The sequence below is a fragment of the Canis lupus genome, chromosome 22, assembly GCF_011100685.1.
Source record: "Canis lupus familiaris isolate Mischka breed German Shepherd chromosome 22, alternate assembly UU_Cfam_GSD_1.0, whole genome shotgun sequence".
Lineage (NCBI taxonomy): Eukaryota > Metazoa > Chordata > Mammalia > Carnivora > Canidae > Canis > Canis lupus.
In genome coordinates, this window is record NC_049243.1 from 46,720,577 (window position 1) to 46,732,812 (window position 12,236).

A 12,236-nucleotide genomic window follows, 5' to 3' on the forward strand; every position below is an offset into this window, starting at 1 on the left:
CACCTGGCCTCCAGCAGCAGCGGGGTCGCCGGCCACTTCGCGGCCAAGTGGGCCGTCACCGCCTTGGACGCGGAGGCCGTCCGGGCGCCGAGCAACGAGCAGCACAGCACGGTGGAGCCCAGGAGCAGCCGCACCACGTCCGCGGCCCTGGCCATGGCGCGGACAGGGAAGCGCGAGCCCCTCGGACCGGCGCTCGCAGCTCGCAGCCCGCAGCCCGCAGCCGCCACGGGACAGTCGGCTCCTCCCGCCGCGCGGCCGCCCACTTCCGGTGGGGGGAGCTCGAGTCCGTTACTCCGAGCCCGAGCCTGGCGGGCAGCGAGCGCATGCGCGTCCCGCTCCCGCGCGGTCGGCGGAGCCCCGGGGGCTGGAGCCTGGAGCCACGTAGGTGCGGGCGGTGCCGGGGCTCCCGGGGCGGGGGAGGGGAGGGTCGGCGATCCGGCTTCCTGCTGCGGGGCAGACGCGGGCTCCCCGAGACCCACCTGCGACTGCGGCCCACTACGGCTGGGTGGAGGTGCCAAGGCTTGGAAGAGAAGGCATGAGCCGGCGTGGATTTTATCCACGTTTACACCGGCAGAAAGCAGGGCCCGTCAAGGTTCAATCGTCTGCCTTACGAGCTTCTACATTTTAATAGAGTCACCATCTGGTAGGGCTTTTAGAAAGCCCGATGTCCAGTAGTATTTAACCCACCTCGCTCCCAGGTGCGGTGATTCAGGTTCAGAAACCATCACCTTAGGGTGACATCGCATGGAGGGCGGGGTGTTGCGTTTCAAACTAGGGTTTCTGATTCAGTAGATCTGGTGGGAGGAGGGGGGAGGGCGTCCAAGAATTTGCATTTCACGCCCATCAAGTTCCCAGGTGGCATTAATAGTGCTGGCTGGGAGCTCCGCTTTTAGCTTTTGTACTCAAAAGTGGTCCCACAGGGCTGCAGCAGCAGCAGCATCACCTATGAGCTTAACAGAAATGCAGAATCTCGGGGCACCTAGGTGGCTCCGGTCGAGCGCCTGCCTTTGGTTCAGGTGGTGATGCCCGGGTCCTGGGACTCTCTGTGTATCTCATGAATAAATAAAATCTTGAAAGAGAGGAAGGAAGGAAAGGAAGGAAAGGAAGGAAGGAAGGAAGAGAAAAAAAGAAGGAAAGGAAAGAAAATTAAAAAAAAAAAAGAAAAATGCAGAATCTCGGGCCCCACTCCAGACCTACCAAATCCGAATACCCCGGTTAACGGGAACCCCAGGTGGTACTGTGCGCGTTAAAGTTTAAGAGGAGCTGGTTTAGAGGGTTACAGGTGAAAAATGCATAGGAAAGTGATAATTGCTTATGTCATTATCAGCCAGAATCACACAGCTTTGATTGAATCATGATTTAAACCAAGGACTGTCTGACCCCCAAGCTCATGCATTTACTACTTCAGGCTCAAAGACAAAACCTTGCAACAGAATTAAGTAGTTTTCCAGTACCTATGATTCATCAAATCAAAACATTCAGTTTTATTTAACTGGGTGGAGGTGGAGCCTCGAGTTTCTGGCTCCCAGTCAGGAATAATTCTTTTTCTATTCAGAAGGCTGTTAATTTATTATAAATATTAAAATATATGGTAAAGAGAAGCCGTAGCGGAGAAAAATAGTTGAGAAGGAGGCACTGATCCATTCCTTTTTTCCAGTTACTCCCCCGCCTTATGAGGAATCCGAATCTCTTGAAGCTGCTGAAACGTGATCAGTTTTTCATTTCCCTTCATTTGCTTAGTATATATCTTTCCTTAGAAGACCTTGCTCTGGAAATTCTACTCAGGTGTCCCCTCTAAATTTAGCCTTCATTTCCTGATTTTTTCCTACTTGATATGATCTATCCCTCCTTTAGAGTCCCATAAGCTCTTTATTTTGACTGTCATTTATCATGTGTAATACTCACTTTAGAATTTGAATACAGTACCTACTTATTTCTCCTCTTAGAGATGGTGTTTTCCCCCAGGACTCATGTCTTATTTTTAGCATCTGTTGCAATACCTAGCACAATACATGTTATTGGGGCCCAATAAATATTGAACAGTCCTTGTTTTTTGTTTTTTTTTTTGATAAATAGGCAGAAAGCTAAAGCAAATGAGTAAGGAGTTTCAATGCTATCCACAGAACATAACGGAAATATATTATGAATCTTCCACAACTATTTGCTTTAATTAACTCCTCATGTCCACTTATTTTTGGGCTGAAATTTTGACTGAAATTGTAGGATGAAGGAAATAAGATATTTACAGTGAATGTCTTCAGTGAAAGCATATCTGGTGGTTACAAATTTTTAAGAAATGACTTGTATGAAGAGTCACATAAACTACACTATTAAAGGACACTACTAAAACATATATTTATATGCATTCCAGCATATTTGAGTTCACAGTAGGGAGGAACACTATATTTCTCTTTTAAAGAATGAAATTAATCCAGGGCCATTTATTTACATAATCATTATACATTTTAGCTTACATAGTATTTTCTTAGAAATTTAAGTGAGTTTGATGTATTCCTTAGGCTGACTATCCCTGGGCTTCTTTACTCTTCTGCAGAACAAAAGAATAGGACTAGGTGATATGTAAGCTTTAGAGGAGATCTTTAAGAGAACTGCTTGTTGACCTCAGAGCTAGACCAGGACGATGATACTCCCATACTCTCTCTTCTGTCCTTGGAATGTCCGTGGAATGTAAGTTCTGCCCACTGTTCCCACATCAGAAGCCACTTCAAGGAAACAGCCTTAGAGAGTAATATTATTGAGACCATCTGCTCTGTATAGAAGGCTAAACTCTGTTAAAGCCTCGGTATAAACTCTTGAGATTCTGTGAGTGCACAGATCTACATGTCTTGCGGTTGCCCCAGTAAGCCGTGTAAGTAAGTTCCTTTGCTTATTAAAACTGCCAACTACCAATGTGGAGTGGTCTGCTTCTTCAGTTTCTCCTTGCCCTCTGTGTATGGCAGCCAGTTTCAAATTTCACTCAGGGAACTCTCAAGGTTGTGAGCCAACGTTGAAGTGTCTGCTATATGTCATTTCTATTTACAGGTAGAAATATTAAAATGCAAAAAATGAATAACTTAGTGAAGGTCACTCAAGTTAGTGGAGCAGCAAAGCATTCTAACATTCATAATCAATAACCCTTTGGCACAGATTGGCTATGAAGTGAATGTAGTTCAGGGAAACAATTGTACTTTAATATTTTTTAGCAAAATGTTATTCAAAGTTATTCACATCAGGGTAATATGAATGAAAATTGATGATGATAGCAGTTTTCATTGTATGTGGAAGAAGTGATTAATGAGTGGTTCATAATAAGAATATTGAGCTTAATAAAATAAATCATCTTGAATTTTTTTAGGTAGGTACAGCTACTATATTTAATGAAAATAGTGGTGCTATGTGAGGATAAAGTTACTAGCAAATTATTGTGTAATATAATAAAATTTTAATTTTCTCTACCTAAAGAAGTCTGAAAGCTGAAATGGCTTTAAAAAAATATTACCCTGTAGATCTTCCAGAATTCCCTTACTGTAACAAAGACGCTTTTCTCATTTTTAAGAGATTTTTAAATTTAATTTTATTTATTTATTAAAGATTTTATTTATTTATTCATGAAAGAGAGAGAGAGGGGGGCAGAGACATAGGCAGAATGAGAAGCAGGCTCCATGCAGGGAGCCCGATGTGGGACTCGATTCCAGGACTCCAGGATTACTCCCTGAGCTGAAGGCAGATGCTCAACCACTGAGCCATCCAGGTGTCCCTAAAAAAGATTTATTTATTTTAGAGAGAGTGTGCGAGTCAGGGGAGAAGTAGAGGGAGAGGAAGAGAAGCAGACTCCCCACTGAGCATGGAGCCTGATGCAAGGCTCGATCTCAGAATCCTGAGAGCATGACCCTGAGATCAAGCCACTCAAGTGCCCCACCCTTTTCTCATTTTTTTTTTTTTTTTTAGATATGAGAACTTATTTTTTTTTAAGATTTTATTTATTTATTCATGAGAAATACAGAGAGGCAGAGACACAAGCAGAGGGAGAAGCAGGCTCCATGCAGGGAGCCTGATGTGGGACTCGATCCTGGGGCTCCAGGATCACGGTCTGGGCCAAAGGCAGGCGCTAAACTGCTGAGCACCCAGGGATCCCCTCTCATTTTTTATTTCAATGTCTTAAGTACAGGACAACATTCTACTCTTCATTTCAGTTGGAAAGAATTTATACTTATTTAATTTGTTATATTTCTACTCCCTAGGCAAGATTATAATAAAATAATAACCAAATGAGTCACTGGTTAGTTTCTGGTAAGTGTTAGTAAATTTGATTTTTATGCTTTGCATATTTTATTTAACATATTACAAATGCCTCACAAATGTCTAAGTCCAGGTATGTCTGAGGAAATTGTTTCACTGTAGTTTATTTACTACAATGACTTTCAAATACAAATTAAGTATATGAAGTATATAATCTTTTAAATTAATTGAGATGATACAAGAACTTGACATCTATTTAACATCATCCTTTTATATTTACATACATGGTCAATATCTTATAATCATGCATTTAAAGTTTTTTAAGTCATTCTTCTATTGCTTCTATCATTTTGTTTTGTTTCTTCAACAAAAGATATAGAATTGAAACATGTTGGTGGCAGACAAACACATGTCCTGCTTTTACATTTTCTAGTAGAGGTTAGTATAGTTGCGTGCACAAAGTCATCAATTCAAAATAAACAATATATCATCTATGTGAAGTGACTATCATATGTTGAGAAAAAACACTGAGGTGAATAAAATGGTCTCTGAAGGGTTTATGATGTAGTGAAATGTAACATATACCAATAAATTATTACACAGAAAAATTAATAAAATTCTATGGAAGTCAGAAAAAGATACTTTTTTTTTAAGACTTTATTTATTAATGAGCAACACACAGAGAGAGAGGGAGAGAGAGAGAGGCAGAGACACAGGCAGAGAGAGAAGCAGGCTCCATGCAGGGAGCCTGATGTGGGCCTCAGTCCCTGGACTCCAGGATCACACCCTGGGCTGAAGGTGGGGCTAAACCACTGAGCGACCCGGGCCACCTGAAGATACTTTTTTAAAAGATGTTATTTATTTGAGAGAGAGACAGAGAGCATGTACACCTGAGCAGAGGGAGAGAATCCTCAAGCAGACTCTCATATGAGTGTGGCACTCTGGAGGTTCAGTGCCTGATACAGGGCTCAATCACAGGACCCTGTGATCATGACCTGAGCCCAAATCAAGAGCTGGACATTTAACCAACTGAGCCCCTCAGACACCCCCAAAAGAAGATACTTTTTAAGAAAACTTGAACAAACAAAAAGCTCTAGTAAATTTTCTCATTCAAATTATTTCATGAATTTAAACCTAGAACTTTGAGAAGCTGCACAAATTCTTTCAATCCCTAGGGAAGCATCTGAACCTACATCATAATTATCAACAACAAAAATAAGCATTTGTAGAGCAGCTGCTTTACATTTATGTCATGAAATATGGTCTCAAACCTTAAGTGACTTTGTCATTTGGTTAGGAGGGTAGTACAGTACATAAAAAGTACGTTTTAATGAGAACTTTTATGTAAGAAGATCTAAAGGCCTGGCACGTTACAATAAACATGACTGAATTAAAGAAGGAGGCAGTCTCAAGAAAAGCCTCACAGAATAGGTGGTATGATTACACTCTGAAGAAAGTATGGATGACAGGTCTGCCATTGTAGCATGAATGCAGCCACAGACAATATGTAAACAAGTGGATGTGGATGTGTTCCAAAAAATGTTATTTATGGACATATGAAAATTTCCTATTTTCATATATGAAATATTTTGCTTTTTTTAGAATTTAAAAATGTAGTGGCATCTCACTGTCTCAGAGGAACATGTAGCTCTCAATCTTGGGATCATAAGTTCGAGCCCCACATTGGGTGTAGAGATTACTTAAGTAGATAAAACTTTAAAAAATAAAATTTAAAAATGTAAAACCATTCCTAACTCACAAGCTATACATATTTGGCCCACGGGCCCTAGAAGGCCAACCTTTGCTCTGGTGAAAGTTTTGCAGGAAATCTATACAGGAAAGAATTATTTATAGAATGATTACTTGTGATAACAAAAAACTGGATATAGCTGAAATGTCCACTGAAATACAATGACAAGATAAATTGTGTCTTATTCATTCAATGGAATGCTAAACAGCAGTGACAATAAATGAGTCACAGCTATGTAGATAAACATAGATGAACCTCAAAAACACAGGACCAGTGAAAAAGCGAGTCAAAAGAATACATACACTAAGATGCTATCAACCCAAGGTTCAAAGACAGATGGACTTAACAATACAACCTTTAGGGATACACTCAAACTCTAATGAAAGCAAGAGAATAACTAACACAAAATTCAGTATATTGATTATTTCTGAGTGAGAAAAAGAAGATGAGATCAAAGATGGGTCTTCAAAGATATTAATAGTCTACCCCTTAATGAAGGTGGCAGGTACATGATTTTACTAGTGTGTAACATAGTTCATAATCTTTACAAAGTGGAATAAAAGGCCACAAAACAAATTATGTCAATGTCTTAAAAAATGATGCTTCTCCATTGCCTACAGAATTAAATTGAAATTTCTTAGGTATATCCTTCTTGACACACTTTTAGATTATAAATATTTAATAGCATACTGGCCATGGCTTCTTCTTTTCATGGAAGAGCCTCCACTGGTGACTCATAGTGAGTCCTGCTATGGTGTTTAGAAATCTTCTATCCAAGGGGGGCCTGGGCAGCTCAGTCAGCTAAACATCTGCCATTGGCTCAGGTTATGATCTCAGGGTCTTGGGATCAAGCCCTGTGTCAGGTTCCCTGCTCAGTGTGGAGTCTGCTTATCCCTCTCCCTCTGCCCTTAGCCTCTCTTGTGTTCTCTCTCTCTCTCTTAAATAAATAAAATCTTTTTTAAAAATAGAAATCTTCTCTCCTAGAATATGTCAGTATTTAGAGAATCTTTCTATAAATATTTTATTTTCCCTATGTTTACAAACTTTTTTGTTTAATACTCAGACCCCACTATACCCATACATCTTTGTCCTCAATCTCATTACCATGTTCCTTATTTTTAAAATTATTTTTCATTTCCTGAGTTTACCACACCCACTTGTGTACCCTTTTATGGGGATATTGTACCTTTTAGCTAGAATTTACTTTCATTCTTTTTTGTCTGGTCAGACAGCAAAGCCCGTATCTCTTCTATTATGCTAGGATGTAGAGATAATGTCTTAGTCACCAGGGTCCTCTATTCCTTGCATGGCATTTAGCTTATGGTAAGTGCTTTTAAGTGTACAGTTCAGTAGTGTTAAGTACATTCACGTTGTTGTACAACCAACCTCCAGGGCTTTTTCATCGTGCAAAACTGAAACTCTATACCCATTTAACAACAACTCCTCATTTCCTCCCCCTTGCAGCCCCTGGCAACCCGCACTCCACTCTCTGTCTTTGGGAATGTGGGTGCTCTAGATACCTCACATAAGTGGAACCATACAATATTTGTCTTTTTGTGACTGATGTAGTATACTGTCCTCAAGATTCATGCATGCTACAGCATGTGTCAGGATTTCCTTCCTTTTAGTGGCTGAATAATATTGTATTTTATGTATACACCACACTTTGTTTATTGTTTCCTCTGTCGGTGGACACTTGTGTTTTTTCCATCTTTTGGCTATTACAAATTGTGCTGCTGTGAACAAAGTATCTCCTTATGTCCCTGCTGTCAATTCTTTTGGATTATAATCAGAAGTGGAATTACTGGATCATATGGAAATCCTACTAAAATTTGTTTGAGTTATTGCCATATTGTTTTCCATAGTGGCTGCACCATTTTACATTCCCACCAAGAGCGCACAAAAATGTCTTTTTTTTAAATGAGTCATCTTAATAGGGGTGAGGTGATATAGCACTGTGGTCTTGATTTTTATGTCCCTAAGTGGTCAAAGTATTTTGAAAAACAAGTTTTGAAACTACTTTCAGACATAATTTACAGGCTATTTAAGTAAGTAATTTCCATAGTTGTGTAAGTACAAGACACTCTTCTTCATTGCTGTTCTTCTGCCAATGCTTCACTCAGATTCTCTCTCAAGGTATAACTAGAGAGATTTAGTAATTCAAAGGGATAATGTGCCTTAGCATTTATTATAGCACGATTTACATAGCCAAATTATAGAAACAACCCAAGTGTCCATCAATAGATAAGATGTGGAGGATTTATCTATCTATCTATCTATACATATAAATATCTATGTATATAGAAGATATATATATAATACATATTATATATAATGTAATATTATTCAGCTGTAAAAAAGAATAAAATCCGGCCATTTGCAACAACAACATGGATGGAGCTAGAGAGTATTATGCTAAGCAAAATAAGTCACAGAAAGACACATACCATATGATTTCATTCATATGTGGAATTTAAGAAACAAAACAAAGGAGTAAAAGGGGGGGAAAAGGAAGAGACACACACAAACCAAAAAAGACTATTAACTATAGAGAACACACTGATGGTCACCAGATGGGACGTGGGTGGATGGGTGGGGATGGGTGACATACCTCTTGGGGATTTCAGAGTACACTTATCATGTAAGTAATGCATAGAATTGTTGAATCACTATATCCTACATCTGAAACTAATATAACATGTTATGTTAACTGTACCAGAATTAAAATTAAAAAAAACTTTTAAAAAAATTAAAGAAAAAAAGAGATTGAGTTGGGCTGACATGGTCAACACCCCTCTAAAGAGTAGTCTAAACTAGTGATTGATTGTATTTTTTTCTCGTGAAACTGTATAGAGGCAGCCTGAAGCTGCTTATGACAGCTCAAAGGTGCCCAATCTTTTGTGCCTGTTTGTTTTGCTATCTTTCATGTGTGGATTGTAACCTCACCATTACAGATGGCTCCTATAGCCCTAGTAATCATTTCTATCTTCCTGGCAGAGGAAGATGAAAGAGAAAGGACAATAGGCAAATCCTGGGCACCTGTTGAATGGGCTCCCTTTAATAAACTTTCCCAGAAGCCTATCCTCTGACTTCATTAAGGAGTTCTTTGCCACCTAGCACCCCTGTGGGTCTGGGAATGTAATTTTATAGCAGGCACATTTTCCCTATCTCTCCCAACAAAAATCAGGCTTCTGTTGCTGAGGAATCAGGGAGTGGTGTGTATTGTGTAGACAACTGGTTGTGTTTGCTACACCCATGTAACCTCTCTGCTTTCCGTGTTTCATTTTGAGGCAAAGAGTTAGCCTGGGAACTAGAAGGAATGACATTCCAGAAGCCAGAGGAAAATTTGTAAGGCAACATCAGGACAAGGACTATATGCCATAAGTAAGTATCTTGTAGCCTACTATCAGTACCATAATGTGGTTTAATTGGTTTGAAGAATCACTTGAAAGTCAAATTGCAGCACGTTAAGAAGTGCTTTTATTTCAAAATACTGTAATTCAAAAGTAGCAAAATATAAAAATTTAGTTGTTGATTGTTGTCTTGAATCTGTTATATTTGCAGCTGCAAGTGCTAAAAATCACTTTGCCTAAAATTAGTTGTATCAAGTATCATGAGCCAAGAAAATTTACGTCATTTGTATAATTTTGGTTTTAAAAAGCCTCCTGATCCAGCAACTGATATTAATATAATCAAATAACAATTTGTTTCATTTCAAAAGCCAAAACTTGATTATTCTTGCCTTGCTAAAGGAAAGCCGGAGAAATCCACTCTTCCCATTTACCTTTTCTTCTGCTTCTGAGTGGATATTTCGGCTCCAGAATTAGAAAAGGGGGAATTTTGGAGAAGAAAGATGCACAGAGGCAGTCAAAGTAGCGCATCAAATAGGGAACTTATTTCTTGTGTATGCTGTGTCAGATGGAGCTCCTGAGAGGGGGCAGAGAGATGAAAGGGAGGGGAGATTTTACAACGTTAGCAGATGTGGAAGGTCTTTTTATTTATTTTCCTCTTTGTGTACATTCCACTTTGGGGCTCTGTCTCTTTTTGTTTCCTCCTCCGTCTTCTCCTTTCCCCTCCCACTGTTAATCTGATATCATTCTTTTTTTTAAGATTTTATTTATTTATTCATGAGAGACACAGAGAGGCAGAGACACAGACAGAGGGAGAAGCAGGCTCCATGCAGGGAGCCCAATGTGGGACTCGATCCCATTACCCCGGGATCACAACCTGAGCCAAAGGCAGACGCTCAACCACTGAGCCACCCAGGTGCCCCCGATATAATTCATTTTTAATTTAGTGCAAATGCCTCTCCGAACCTAAGCTAGAGTTGCTAGAGTACTATTTGCAGGAGCGGTTCTATCTGTTCAAAGGTCATTCACTATTTCCAGTTACACTTGAAGAAAAAGGGACATGGACATGACCCAGGGGAGCACAGGTTATTCAGCTTAACGAGGTCCCTGTTTTTATCCATCCTTGGCTTCTATACTCTTTTCCCTGAAATTCAGACTTCTCTTCTCACATCAACCCCTTTAGCTCAGTGATCCTGCTGCCTTCTTCCAACTGAGTAACAACTTACTAGACTAGCCCTTTGGTCTCATGTCCCAGAGAGTTTTTATTTTGAATCATTTGGTATCCAGAACATCTGGGGATGCACCTTCTAAAGACAAGTGGGATGCACATGAATGTACTTCTCAGAAGCATTATAGTGGGGCTAGGCAGTAGGTTAAAACAGATCAGAGAGTTACATAATGCTTGGGTGGACCGCCTCAGTCATGTGCTGCAAAGTTACCTGGCATCTGGTTACTGGGGAGCTGGATTCAAGACTAAGGCATTTTAGTGCATTATGTTAACATATGTGACTATAATAATGAAGATTAATCTGCAGTGTTGGCACTTCGTGGGTGCCCAAAAAACAACAACAGAGAGAGGATAAGAACTCTAAGAACAAGGACTTTGGTGAACATCTCACTGTTTTTTACTTCATTGTATTACATCACAAGAAATAAACGTAAAACTACATTAAATAAAATAATGTATATAAACAATGCCTCATATATGCCTAGTACCTGGTAGACACTGACCGTGCCAATCTATTATTAATTCTATTACTGTGCATACTGCACAGTATGAATGCATATTGCATTCATTCTATTATAATGCATTATATCATTTTATCATTACTAGGTGCTTTATGAGATTATCTTTGTTTCTTCTTTTCTGTTCATACATTTCCTAAACTGGCAGGAATATTTGTGTGGCTTTTTATTAAATGCTGTTGGAAATTATAAGTCACATCTTCACCCCAAATCTGTGTCCCAAGTCTCTGTAACTTAAAATGTCAGAATGATTTCTGCCACGGACTCAGAAGGTATCTTTCTGCCTACCAGTTTCTCTGCTGTTTTGTCTGGATTTATAGTTAAGCATTTGGCTTTCATTTTTATCTCTAATTCAGCCAGGCTGGAAGAGTTGAATAGTAATACCAGCTGGCATAGAGTTGAGCCTGTATCAGCATATTGATGTCCTTGCATCAGCATATTGATGATAGTGACACCAAAATGTCTCTCTGTCTCACAAAACTGTCTCACACAGGCATTAAACAAGTGTGGTGACAAAAAGGAGCTGTCAGGATTCATCCCCTAAAGTGGATGGAGGGTTGCCCATTGGAAGAGGGAATGTTTACGGTGAGACGGCGCATCATCATCATGACATGAAACAGAGCAGTGGATCCCAACTACCATAGTGCATATAAGACCGAGTATGTGACATTCTACCAGTCGTTGAAGATCAACTGTTGGTACCTGAACACTTTGGTTCTGACTGTGATTAAAAACAAAACTCACCATGATGAAGACATTGAGAAAACACTAAGGTGGGGCATGTGGGTGGCTCAGTCGGTTGAGCATCTGCCTTCGGCTCAAGTCATGATCTCAGGGTCCTGGGATTCAGCCCCACATCCAGCTCCCTGCTCAGCAAAGTCTGCTTCTCCCTCTGCCTCTTCCCCTGCTTGGGCTCTTGCGTGCTCTCTCTCTCTCTCTCTATCAAATAAATAAATAAAATTTAAAAAAAAAGAAACAAAAGCTGTTGCTCAATCCTAATATGATGATGACTGGCTTATTAATTGTTATTATTTAGTTAACTTTTTAATTGAAGAAAAACATAGATACAGAAAAGTGTCCACATTCTTATATGGCTCAATGAATTTTCATATGTTCATTGTATGAATGTAACCTCCACCCAGATCAAACAG

At 39.8% G+C, this 12,236-nt stretch overlaps 1 protein-coding gene and 1 long non-coding RNA gene across 4 annotated transcripts in view; one reads left to right on the top strand and one right to left on the bottom strand.

The window, feature by feature from the left end:
* The window catches only part of UGGT2 (UDP-glucose glycoprotein glucosyltransferase 2), a 184,336-nt gene extending 184,140 nt beyond the window's left edge, over positions 1-196 (bottom strand). Inside the window, exon 1 of one of the 2 annotated variants that reach the window (XM_038569879.1) lies at positions 4-180. In XM_038569879.1, the coding sequence (XP_038425807.1) occupies positions 4-155 (152 nt within the window). In that variant the 5' untranslated portion in view covers positions 156-180. Of the gene's footprint in view, positions 1-3 lie in introns of both variants that reach the window. The other variant, XM_038569881.1, reaches the window with a different exon arrangement.
* An 86-nt stretch (positions 197-282) lies between these two features.
* Positions 283-11,985, top strand: LOC119877407. 2 transcript variants are annotated; one of them, XR_005376492.1, is made up of 4 exons: positions 283-385; positions 4,242-4,290; positions 9,280-9,373; positions 11,579-11,985. It is a non-coding gene; the product is annotated as an uncharacterized LOC119877407 (long non-coding RNA). The 2 variants fall into 2 exon arrangements; XR_005376493.1 differs by having other exon boundaries at positions 283-381.
* Positions 11,986-12,236: the final 251 nt, after the last annotated feature.